At 34.8% G+C, this 12894-nt stretch overlaps 1 protein-coding gene across 1 annotated transcript; it reads right to left on the reverse strand.

The window, feature by feature from the left end:
* Positions 1–1231: 1231 nt before the first annotated feature.
* On the reverse strand, positions 1232–10508 carry LOC132543081 (uncharacterized). Its single transcript, XM_060206535.1, has 9 exons — positions 10085–10508; positions 9349–9725; positions 8490–8505; positions 6457–6570; positions 5853–5934; positions 4474–4601; positions 3312–3451; positions 1964–2020; positions 1232–1366 (listed from the first exon to the last, which is right to left on the reverse strand). The coding sequence occupies exons 1-9, from the start codon at positions 10506–10508 to the stop codon at positions 1232–1234; spliced, it is 1473 nt and encodes a 490-aa protein (XP_060062518.1).
* Positions 10509–12894: the final 2386 nt, after the last annotated feature.

The raw sequence follows: 12894 nt of genomic DNA on the forward strand, positions 1-12894 counted from the left end.
AATGTGGTAGCTCTTCAACACGGCATGCTACTAGCTCAATAAAAGCACCCTGGACCTTTTGGTAATAGAGAAGAAGTCGTTTGAAAATTTCAACACATTTTACCCTTGTGGCCTAGAAAGTGGGTCAAGGTTATTCATTTTAACAAACTTGGTAGCCCTTCATCCCAGCATGCTGCAGGCCCAATATCAGCACCCTGAGCCTTTTGGTAATTGAGGAGAAGCTGTTTAAAGATTTTAACATATTTGACCCCTGTTACTTTGAAAGCAGGCCAAGGCCGTTCCCATTTTGTATTGATGTGCACTTTTGAAGTTCAAGGGTCCTGGATTTAACTTTCATATCTGAAATATGTTGTATACTCAACAATTTGTAGATGATGAATGTATGTGTTAAAGCAGTACAGTAGCTCATGGATGTATATTTGAACAAATGAAATATATGAGCCTAACAATTGGTCTAAAGCATATCAACTGGATAAAAGTGGGCTTCAAATATTTTCACAACATCTTCCAAGGAAATATTTGGATTTTCAAGAATGATTCCAACAGCTACAAGCTAAACAATTAAAGACTAGATAATGATGATTGTTTAGTCTAGAAAATCACCACAGACTGTGTTATTCAAAATATACACACAAATTTAATGTGACAAAAAACAGTGTTAAAAGATGTAAACAATACATAGCTACAACAGTCATGTTGTCCATTGAATAAAAGTTTGTATATCACAACCAGTAAAAGATAATGTTCCCAAATAGTCATGTTGCCCAACAGGTATAAAAAAGGAGTATGGGAATTTGCTACATCACCAATACAACTACATCACCATTACAACTACATCACCAATACAACTACAAAATGAAATGTTATTTAGTCTTTTGTCTTTGTTCACCAATACAAAGAACTGTTTTAGAAATAATATGTGTTTATAATTAATATCAATTACAACGGGCACAGTAACGCAGAAGTTATAGTCAAAACAAGGTGCAGCCAATCACAGAAAGCTTGTTTAAAGCTTGTTATCAGATAAAAACTAAAATAAATTTTTTTCATCCCACCTTGATACACCCCTCACATTGAAACCAGAATTTGTTCCAGTGTGTTGAATGATTTTCAAGAGATGACAACAATTTGGAATGGGAAGCGATGTGACAGGTATGGATATCACATTATACGCAATGGCGGAACAAAAAAAAAACACAACAAAACAAAAAAGTGAGTAATTTGTACATCACTATTTCTGGAGCTGCTGTTTGAGGTTACATACAACATTTTCAAGTTGTGAGATCTGGTCATTCCAGCGCCGTCTCCTAATATGAACTTCCTTCATTTGTCTCCTTAGCCGGGTCAGCTGTGCGGCGTTTCGTTTCTGCGAAGACAAAAAAATGTACATGAAAATGGAAGGGTGCAAAGAACCTTTATATGTTTATGTGACAGTACAAACTTCTTCTGCAAGTGTTCTGTGGAAAACTGAGGCGGCCATTAAGTTAGTCAAATATATGACAGTTTCTTTCTCGCATTATTATCTAAGAAATCTTAATTTTGCTTTAAACATTCAAGAGATTTGTAAATTCACTGTTACAAATAATGTTATACTGCATCTCCCAAAATCATCTAAGGTATACTTCAAACACTTATACCAGATAACAATTGCCTACATTCTTTGTTTTTTAAGCAGTACAAAAAAATATTAAATTTTATTTCCAAATGTATATATACACCTGTGTGAAGAAATTCCTTGATGCAATCGTGAAGATGGAATGCTCTCAGAATTAAGAAACACAATAAACAAACACAAAGTTGATATACAATTATATCTATAGATCTAAATTGTTTTTAACTACTTATCATAATAAACTCAAAAATAAGAATTTGCCTGTTCAAGCTTTTTTTTAATAAACAACAATAACCAATTTGTACTACTTTTCAAACATATTGATATTTATGTAGATTATTTCTTACTCACATGCAAAACAAGAATAGACTGCTCCAAAAGTCTTTGCTTCTCCTGTAGATCTTCAATCTGTAAGAAAACAAGAAATCCCAGTGGGATCTTGGCGCCCACCATTTGAGGATCTGTTTTCAGTTCTTGAAGATTTGTTTATTCTTTTTTTTTTTTGTTACAGGTGTTGTAAATGTTCATGAACTGGTCTTCATTGAATGTACTCAATGATGGCACAAGATATTTTTATTAAGCACCTACTGGCAAATATCATTTGAAAAAGATCCCAAAGTATTATTAGATAGCAGTCAGCTACAGGTGGATAATGGACATGGTCTTGAATCAATATACGGTAATAGAATATCGAAGAAAATCTGCTTGTGCTGTATTACTGTTGACATCCAAGATGGCTGCCTGTGGGCCAACTTGATTTCAAATCAGCCCAAAAAAAGTACAATGCACAACTAGAGACCAAGGGAAACCAATACCTATGAAATATCAGAAGGATCCATCCAGTACTTCCCCAGAAATAGCGGTAACAAGATTTTACTCTCAAAATCGAAGATGACTGCCTGTCAGCCATCTTGATTTCGGATCAGTCCAAAAAAAGGAAATGCACAATTAGGGACCAAGGGGAATCTGCATATGAAATTTGAGAAAGATCCATCCAGTACTTTCCAAGAAATAGCGATAACAATCTTTAACTTCCAAAATCCAAGATGGCCGTCTGTCAGCCATCTTGAATTTGAATCAGTCCAGAAAAGGTAAAATGCACAACTAGGGACCAAGGGGAAACTGCATATGAAATCTTAGAAAGATTCATCCAGTACTTTCCCAGAAATAGCGGTAACAAGAATTGTTTACGGACGGACGGACCACGGACCAGACGCAGGGCAATTTGAATACCCCACCATCTGATGATGGTGGGCTAAAACAAAGAGTACCGTAGGTATACGAGTCAAAAGGAACATCTTGGTTTTGGTGCACTGTTAAAATACTCCAGTTAAAATCAAGTCACTTTTCATACTTCTCAAGAAATAGAAATAACAAACTTTCATTGACAAAATCAAAGATTGCCACCTTTCAGCCATTTTGTTATTTCTCATCAATTCAAAAATCACACAGGCACAACTAAGGACCAACCAAACCTAAAAATGAAATTTGAGAACGATCAATTCAGTACAGAAATGCAATAAGGAAATTATTTACGGACAGTGGACAATGGACAATGTCAATTTAAATAGCACACCATCTAATGATGGTTGGTCGAAAAAAAAAAAAAAAATTTCCAAGAAAAAATGGAGGCTTGGGAACCCTCCCTGGATCTGCGACTTCAAGTAATTCCAAAACTAGGATGTTCAGATATTAATACCAGTTTAGTTTTTTCCTCAGCTGTCTTCCTTTGTGTTTCCATTTCTTCATCCAGACACATCAATTGATCTGTGACCTGCTTCTCAGATGTTCTGTCCATTAATTTCAAAAATTCCTCTTTGTTCAATTCATTGTCTCTTTCTGTGGAAACAAGAGTACCAGTGAAACAACTTTATTAGACACAAAATTTTATCAAAGGGCAAATAAATCTGTAATTGAGGGGTTAAAGGCACTGAACTTGGTACAATGCACATTGTCCTAGCATGATCAATGTATACACCAAGTTTCATGATCCTTACTTAACTTTGGCAAAGTTTTGCTCCTAACCAGAGTTTTTTAACAATGGGCAATAACTCTGTAATTCAGGAATCGATGGCTCTGAATTTGGTACACTTCACATTGTCTTGGTATAATCAATGTATCTACAAAGTTTCATAATCTTAGTTTAAATGCAAGCAATTCAAAGTTGTGCTCTGGACACAAAATTTTAACAATGAGCAATAACTCTTAAATTAATGTGTTGCATTACCAATGTATATACACTTTAAATGCAAGCAAAGTTATGCTCCGGACACAAAATTTTAATATAGAGCAGTAACTCTGTAATAGAGGGATTGAGGGCCCTGAATTTGGTACACTGCATATCCCCTTAGTATGACCAATTTATACACCAAGTTTCATGATCCTTGCTTAACTGATGGGAAAAGTTATGCTCCAAACATGAAAGGACAGACGAATAGATGGAGGGACAAAGCAGGGACTACATGCTCCCCCCATATATTTCCAGCATCATAAAAAATGCAATGGAAATATTTATGAGGTTATTTATGAGTACTGCAAGTTATAATAATGATAGATATTGCATCTTAAGTATTGATAAAATATGCACAATGAATATGCGAAACATTATCTAAGATTCATTATGGTTTCAATTTTATCAATACTATCAGAGACGTATATAACACATATATATATGTCTCTGATACTATAAAATAAAAGACTAACAAGGTCATTATATGGTTCAATTCACCTAAGAAAAATATCAACAGATGTTCACAATAATCCAATCAACACAGCAATTATTAACATTTGATATGACAATTACCTGTTAAAATTGACTATACAAATAGATTAACAGATACGATTTTGAGAAATAACATTACTTTTGTTGCGTAAAATTTCCATGTCCTCTGTCAGATTTCGAAGTTCAATCATTGTGTCACTTTGGTTTTCTTGCTCAACTACCATATGTACATAGGCGGCAATTTTTTGTTGGTAACTTTCAATCTTGCTTTAAAAAAATTAACACAATGATTTAAGATAATATTATAGCTTGATAAATATTTCAATGAAAACAGCCGAAACTAGAACTATTATCCTCAAGATAACTTTTACCTTCTGCAGATGCAAGTGCCTCTATATACCAAATTAGGTTAAAACTCCATTAAAAATGTCAAAAACAGTTGACAAATTATTTTTGGCATTTCCTAATACCTCTTTGTACAAGTTAGGTAAAAATAAGTAAATATCTACATTTCAACCAATTAGAGGCCACTATTTGCCTTAGCAAGGTTGTCATGACAATGAAACACATACAGTGTCATTTGGCATCCCCTTATACCCCTATATACCAAATTTCATCAAAATTCAAATGATAACTAAAGTTTGCCCAATCACAAGCCAGGATTGTGCTGCCATAGTTACTGTTCTGAAACATCTAATGCATTCTACCACAGCTTTCAATTAGTAATACCATTTGACCATAATCAAATAATAAAATCTGTAGAATGACCAAGGAATAATGGCCATTAAAACCTGTTCACAGTTACCAGTCACAATGGCAACCAAAATTTTGGATAAAAAGTAAAAAACCTGTTTAATGTATAAAATGTTACTGTTCAATGAAGGTGTAAACCAAATTACAAGTCAATGGGATGGGAAACCGCTATTTTCTCAAAACGCATTACCAGACAAAATTGTGTTCATTTTTAAAATAAAAGAGGAATAACTCTCTAAAATTGGGGAAAAAGTGAAAGGTCACTTCAGAGAGCACATCTTCATATTATACTGGCTATTTCCACCAAATTCTAAAAAGACTCACAGCAAAATGAGCAAATGCACAGCTAAACAAAATCTGTGTCCATTTTTACATCAAAGGGGGATGACTCTCTGATATGGTGGGAAAAAATGCACTTCACTTCATGAGGCACATTTCCATATTGTACTGGCCAATCTGCCAAAATATATAAGAGATCTGTGGTAAACTCAGCAAATGCAAAACCAGACAAAGTTTGTCTACAACAAATAGGCGGGCAGATGACGAACAGACAGATGGACAAATGGATGAGGTGAATCCATCATAACACACATGCACCCCCTCGCCCCATAATGAAGCGGAATACGAAACTAAAATACTGTTATGCTAATCCATTTTATTACTACATAAACACAATCTACGGTACCATTCAACGAAATATTGCATTTTTCCCCCCCCATTATAATGTATCCTTATATATAAAACAAGATAACGATAAAAATTTACCTTTTCTCAAGGTCATACTCTTCTTGTTTGTAAAAAACTGTTCGCTGTACGTCCTCACATATTGATAAATAGCTGGTTATATCTGGTATCGAACAAATCATACAATTAGCTAAAAGTACCACAAAATACCAAAGAATGCCAAAATACCACAAAATGCTTAGGTACCCAAATATCTCAAGTAATGGTTGTGGAATAACATCAGGATGACTGATCTGGCATGTCACCCTATACTTTTTCATGTTTGTTCAGGGAATCCAACCCCTGTGTTACCACTGCATCTACCAATTGAAAATAATATGTAAGCCCCTCCTCTCAAACTATTGTGACATACTTAAGGGGAAAGAAAGAAAGAAAGAAAGAAAGAGAAGAAAGAAAGAAAGAAAGAAAATTTTTTCTCCATTTGAATACTAGTATCACATGTCTCGAGAAGAGAGAGGGATGATTAATTAATGTTATTTATTGAAAGTATACTATTCCACTATTTACAAAGAAATTCATCACCCTCTCCTGAAAGAGTAGAGTGACCACCACGACAACTACTGGTGTTTTATATATATACGCAAGAACAAATTTATGAGTAAACAAATATGAACCATGAACCAACCTTGCTGCAATGCATCACATTGTTTAGTGCTCTCAATGACCGACTGATGAGTGTGAATGACATCATGAGATACACCAGAAATCTCATCCCTCAAGGCTTTCATCTCCTTCTCAGCTAAAAAGTGAATTGAATATATCAATAATACTTTATCAACAGTGCAGTGTAGAAAAAAATATTATGTGAAGCTGATATCTTATTCTTGTATTATAAAATGCAGGAACGTGAAAACTTGTTACAGTTGTATTTGATCATATTCTACCTGATATGGTTATAACATTCTCAGTTTAGTTCTTTATTCTCATAACTTCATACATAGGTGTTGAGAAGGTACAACATGTATACAGTAATGTATAGATAGCCTACACATTCTATACAATGTACAACAGGTTACCCAGGAGGGTTTTGTTTATCTTTGAGAATAGTAAGAAATTTACATACGTTGTGCAATGTACTGAAGCTTCAACAGTTCATCAAGTTGTAGAAATTAATACAATTTGGTATGTTACGATATCGAGGGTGAATATATAAATTTCTGTACTGTTCTGGATTTTGGATTAAATGGTCAACATTCACTAACTTGAAGCCCAATGGCTTTTGCTTGCCTGCTTGTTCTACTTTTTTGCAAATTGGAAAGCACATTACCCTCGAATACTACTATACATGTAACACAAATACTGTGATACTGAGCATGTGGGTCATTGAAAAGAAGAAATTTGAACCTCTTAATACAATTGACCTCTGAGGCCTTGTAAATAGCAAAATTCATAAATTTGTACCAAACTTGGTACATTTTTGTAGGTCAGAACTAGCTCTACATTCCAGCATGAAAATGGTCTGAAATAATGTACCTAGATTTCTCAGTTATTCTAAAGTTGGTAAAAATATCAATCACATTTGTACAAACATGGTAGCCCTTTGTCCTAGTTTAAAGTTTACTTTTAAGGGAAACATTGATAAGGAATTGGCAATAACCTTTTGGCAGGTGAGCTAACACTAACAGCCCTCTATACTTCATATACACCATAGAAGGGTGTAATTTTTTTAACCCCACCTAAACACCCCTCCCCCAATTCCCTTTCAAAGAAAAGAAAAGTAAACAAAAATACACCAATACATTGGGATAGTTCCAAATACCTATGTTAAACGTAACATGTTCTTAGGTCTCTCTGGTATAAAATTCATTTGAAGAATATGTCAAGAAAAATTGCAAGCATCACTAGTTTACACTAACAAAAAAGACTCATATTAACAAATTCCTTAATTGTGTATTGTTGGACCACTACAAGATACAAGCAGTAACTGATAAAATAAAATTCAGATGGAAAGTTTTTACGTTATCACAAAAAGATACACAAGCCGAGTACTTATGTCACCATTAATAAGACAGACTTGTATATCACAAAGAGTATACCATGACTTTAATCAACAAAGACAAAATTGTAACTGGACACGAAAACACAACTCAAAACAACTGGACCAAAATCAAATAAAACAATCTTAAAGCCAATCATGCTATTTCAACAAGGTCAGCAATTTGTGAAAGCAGGTGATCAAAAAGTCAGTCTGATCAAAAGCATGTTCTTTTATTTCACTTCTGTGTCTCCTTACATTGGATATTGAGAAGAAGTCATTTAAAAAAACAAATTTGTCCCCTGTTACCTTCAAAGTAGGTCAAGGTCAATCATTTTCCCAAACTTCGTAGTTCTTCATCATATCATGCTACAGGCCCAATATCAGCATCCTAATCATTTTTGGTTATTGAGAAGAAGTCATTTAAAGATTTTAACACATTTGTCCCCTGTGACTTTGAAAACAGAGCCAAGGTCATTTATTTTCACAAAATTGGTAGCCCTTCATCACATCATGCTACAAGGCCAATATCAGCACCCTTGACCTTTTGGCTTTAAGAAGTCATTTGAATGGAGAGTTTATGCACGGCACATGACAACAGACAGAACAAAATGGCTATAGGTCATCTTGACCCTTTGGGTCAGAGGACCTAAGAAACCCTTACTAATCAGAATAAGTCTCACCTTCTTCAAATTCTTTCTGTAAGAGAAAATTTATGCTGATTTGTAATAAATGTGTAGATAAACTTCTCATGCATTACTCACAAGAATAAATGGATAAAATCAGGAACAATATATGGTTGTTCATTTAAAAATAAAATCAGAAGGGGAAACCATTTGATCCATTTTATGACTTATGTGGGAAAAAAATATTTGCTTTTAATTTTTTATAAAACTGTGAAAATTCCATCCATTGAAAAATACAACTTTAGAGTATTTGTATAACAATCAGTGAAACACTACATCAAGACAGACAATGGACTTGTACAGCAACTTATGAACAGACCATTTTATAAGAAGTGCTCATTCAAGCAGTTTTCAGGCATTTATGACCTTAGACTCCTATCACCTTGCAAAAAGTAAAAGTAGGTCAATGTCATTCATTTGAAAAAAACTTGATAATCCTTTATTCTTGCATGTAGTTCTTTTTATTCAAAGAGGTCATTGTAACACATTATGACTCCTGTGACACTTAGAGTCTATCAAGGTGATTCACTTTACCAAAGTTGTAAGTTCTTCACCCAAGCATATTACTGACCCAATATCTTGACTCTAGGTCTCTTAGTAATTGAGAAAAATTGCTTAAAAGTTGAAGATTGATACAGCAGCTGGGCAGGAAAGTGAATACCTATAGTCATACACTTGTTATGTGCTATTTGATAGTGGCCAAACTTAAACAACCCCAATAGAAATATTAAGAGAGCTGTGCAGCTCATTTGAAGAATTAGAGTCCTCGATCAAACCTTGCCCTCTGCTGGGAGGAAATGTATAGCATATGATGTCACCTGTCCCTAAGTAAATTAATCATCTTTTCTTTTTTTACCTGTAATGCTACAAGTTTTAGTTGCTGAAGCTGTATTGCTGCACCTTGACTTTTCTTGCTCTCCACCACCTCTGCGAACACCTGTGGCAGGGTCAGCAGGTTATCAATGGCCTGGTCTACTAGCTGGCTCTCAAGCTCCAGACTGGACATGGAGTATGTAAACTGTCCACTGCATTCATTAGATGGCTTTCGTTTAATTTTTATGTCCATGTTCTGAAAACTTGTCAGCTTTGAACCTTGTGCAATGTGTTGTGTGTCTTTCACAGAAGACAAGTTATGACAACATGATGTATGATCATAACTGGACATGTCTTCAGTGACGCTGGCCGTTGTCTGTGTAGCTGAGAATGACTGGTGTACTTGATAAGGATTGTCATCTGAAAATGAAATGATATGATTGTATTTATCTACCAATAAGCCCCTTCTTGGATTCCAGTACGCCCAAAGACATTGTCGTTCAATAAAACCACATTATCAATTTACACATGTACATTACTGATCATGTGACCCTCCTACTTCATATGTGTAGTGCCCTTATTGCCTCCACCAATCCTTAATACAAGACATGCATGTGCTTAGGGAAATCTAAATACTAGGTCACTTGAAAATAAAAACAAAACAAATTCTCACTTGCAGATTTGGTGCCTACCAGATTGTGAAAAACAAAGTTTACAAAGACAGATTATGGTAGCTTTATTACATGTATTTTTGTGTAAATAACATACAATACATGTACCTCCCAAGCTAGGGTTTACTTCTATTTTGACATCATCATGTTGCGGTTCTGGTGTTCCACTGTCGGTACTGAGGGTGTCGTCAATGACAATTTTGTACTGCCCGTCATCATCTTCATCACTTAGTATCACATCCTCCTCACCTTGAGCTTCGATGTCTAATTCAGGCTCTGGCCAGTCACCAACACCATCGGGTTGGGGACTAATTTCCCCTAGTGATGTTGACAGATTGGAATTGTCAACACTCGTGACTGTTCCAAAATCTCCTTTTGCTGTCATTGGCAGAGGGACACATGTTTCTGGAACTTTCAAACTATCACATTGTCGTTTTGTTTTTGTTGGAACACAGATTTTTGGTATTCTGTAATGACAACAGGAGCAGTTACTCTCTCGAACCCCAGGCAGAGACTTAGAAAAGATATACATGTTTTTAACGTCTATACCCCAGGTAAACATCAATATATCGGTTCTCTTTCCCCACCCCCTTGTCATTTGAAACTGGGTGTACATAGGTGAATCCTTGAAAATCGCGGAGCACAAGTCTAGAACTTCACACAATTTTGGGGCATTTATACCCACATTTCAGGGTATTAAGGAACACTTATATTTTTGTTCAAGCGATCTACCATTAGCAGTGAACACATTGCATTCTGATCAATGTGATCAGAACAACATTTAATTAGTTGGTTTGATTAAAATTATCAAAATTAAAGTTAAAGTACCTCATCTCCGTCATTTTGTATTTCAAAACCCTGTCTTTGAAACGGGAAAATGGTTGTGGTCGATTCGTTATTTCATCGAAAGTTGATCAGATTCTACCTGATTTTCAAGCGCCAAAATGACGTGAATTTATCAAAGTAATTTGTAGGGCAAATACGAATCCGGTCTAAAAAAAATCCGTTTTCCTTATAATATATACTTCATTGTCCTTCTATGACTTCTCAACATCAACGAATATTTGACTTTGTCGATTATGAGAAATCAGAAAACGACTTTCAATGGGATTGCAGATTTCGCTTACTCTTCTGACAGTAGACAGAGCTCGACAAGTGTATCCACCGACAGAACTACGTTGATTCCCGTCAGAGCAAGGGGTATACGTCACAGCAACAATGTCAAATGACGTCAGGTCGCCATTAAGATAGACATGTAGACCTATGTACAATCCCAGAGGTGTAGGAAAAAAGGAATAAATTCCTGCCTTGACGATGACTTATAAAAAGTTGATCTCAATCTCAGGGAAATATTGTTAAAAGTTGGCTATCACGCGGCAAGGTTCATGTTCGCAAACTAGCGATTTTTTTGTTTTAAACTTTATTTTATTTTGGCAGTGGCATTTCATTCAAAGCATGTTATACAAAAAGGATTCAGAAAGAAGTTATAAACTTATGTTAATCTGTCTCCTTAGAAGTAACAAGCAGGCAGCGACTGATCGAATTTGGGAAAGGGAAAGTGAAAAGAGTTTAGGAGAGGGAAATGAAGTAAGGAAACTGGATAGAATGAGTAGTATAGTATGTATACATTATGTGAGATCGACAAATACAATATGATAAGGAATGCAAGTTCATCCATAGTAACATATGGGTATCTTAATAAATTGTTAATTATACATGTAGTACTACAAACTGCTGTACTATTAGTTAATACAGATATACAAAAACTCATGAAAGTAAAAAGTTTCGCGTATATGGAAGGAGTACAGTAGTGTTGGCAGTAACTCTTTCTAATGCTCAAATCGTTTAGTCTTTAATATGAAAGTTTGGACACTAAAAAATACAGCTTCATTTTCTGCAAATGATAAAAATGTATCGCCAAAAAGAAGGACGTCTACAGATTTAATGGGAAGAAGATGAGAAAGAAAAAGATGTCTACATCTGTTATGATTAGAACAAGATAAAAAGAAATGTTCGGTTGTTTCATTTTTTTACCCCTTGGGTTGGGATCATCCCATATCAATATCTGAGCTTCTATAAATATCCTGCAATAGACAAAGCAAACACAATTATATTTTATGATAAATTAGATTTTTTTTAAATGGAGCCTTAAATTTTTCCACTAGCCTTGGCGAGCAAAAATGATAATTTCAAGATGAAATGAAAACAATAATTTCTGACTGATGCAACCAATTAAAAATATTTCAGGGTATATACTCTAGGGGAACAGCAATATATTGAAGACTTAACGCCATGCATTAATGTACTAGATTTTTTTTTTCAAACAAGTCTTCTTTGCGTATCATGATCGATTTTTTATGCCGAAATTTTTGTTGTACTTAGAATGGAAATCAGAGGAGAACATAGTTATTATATCAGAACTAAGATCTCACCAAAGGTACGTGTTCTACGTACACATACGGTCACCCTTGATCGTTCTTCTCTTTGAACTTTTTATTTTACTCTAATTAGGCATATTCTTGAATAAGGAGATATGGTTTGGGAAAACAATAATTCAATCTGATAGGTTAAAAATCTTCAGCTAGAGACAGGAAGAATAACTGCTGGCGGAAATATATTAACCGGTAGAGCAAGACTTTATCTTAAAACTTAAAGAAAAGACACAAGCATGACAAAATCCCGATCCTTAAAATAGTTCATGATCTTCTTCCTCTGTATTTACATGTCGTAAACGAATTCCTTTTTTCCATCAGAAATTAAACTCTGGAATTCTTTACCTGGTGTTATAAAAAGTAATCAGTCACTCATTTAGTTGAAAAAATATCGAAATGTGCCAGATCAGAGAGTCCCTTCTTCTTACAATAACGGAAGCGGAATGGGTCAGATTTACCATGCAATGTTAAGGATGAAATGCAGTA

Source organism: Ylistrum balloti, unplaced genomic scaffold (genome assembly GCF_031769215.1).
Source record: "Ylistrum balloti isolate Yb309-2 unplaced genomic scaffold, AGI_CSIRO_Ybal_v1 Utg369740, whole genome shotgun sequence".
NCBI classification, from domain to species: Eukaryota; Metazoa; Mollusca; class Bivalvia; order Pectinida; family Pectinidae; genus Ylistrum; species Ylistrum balloti.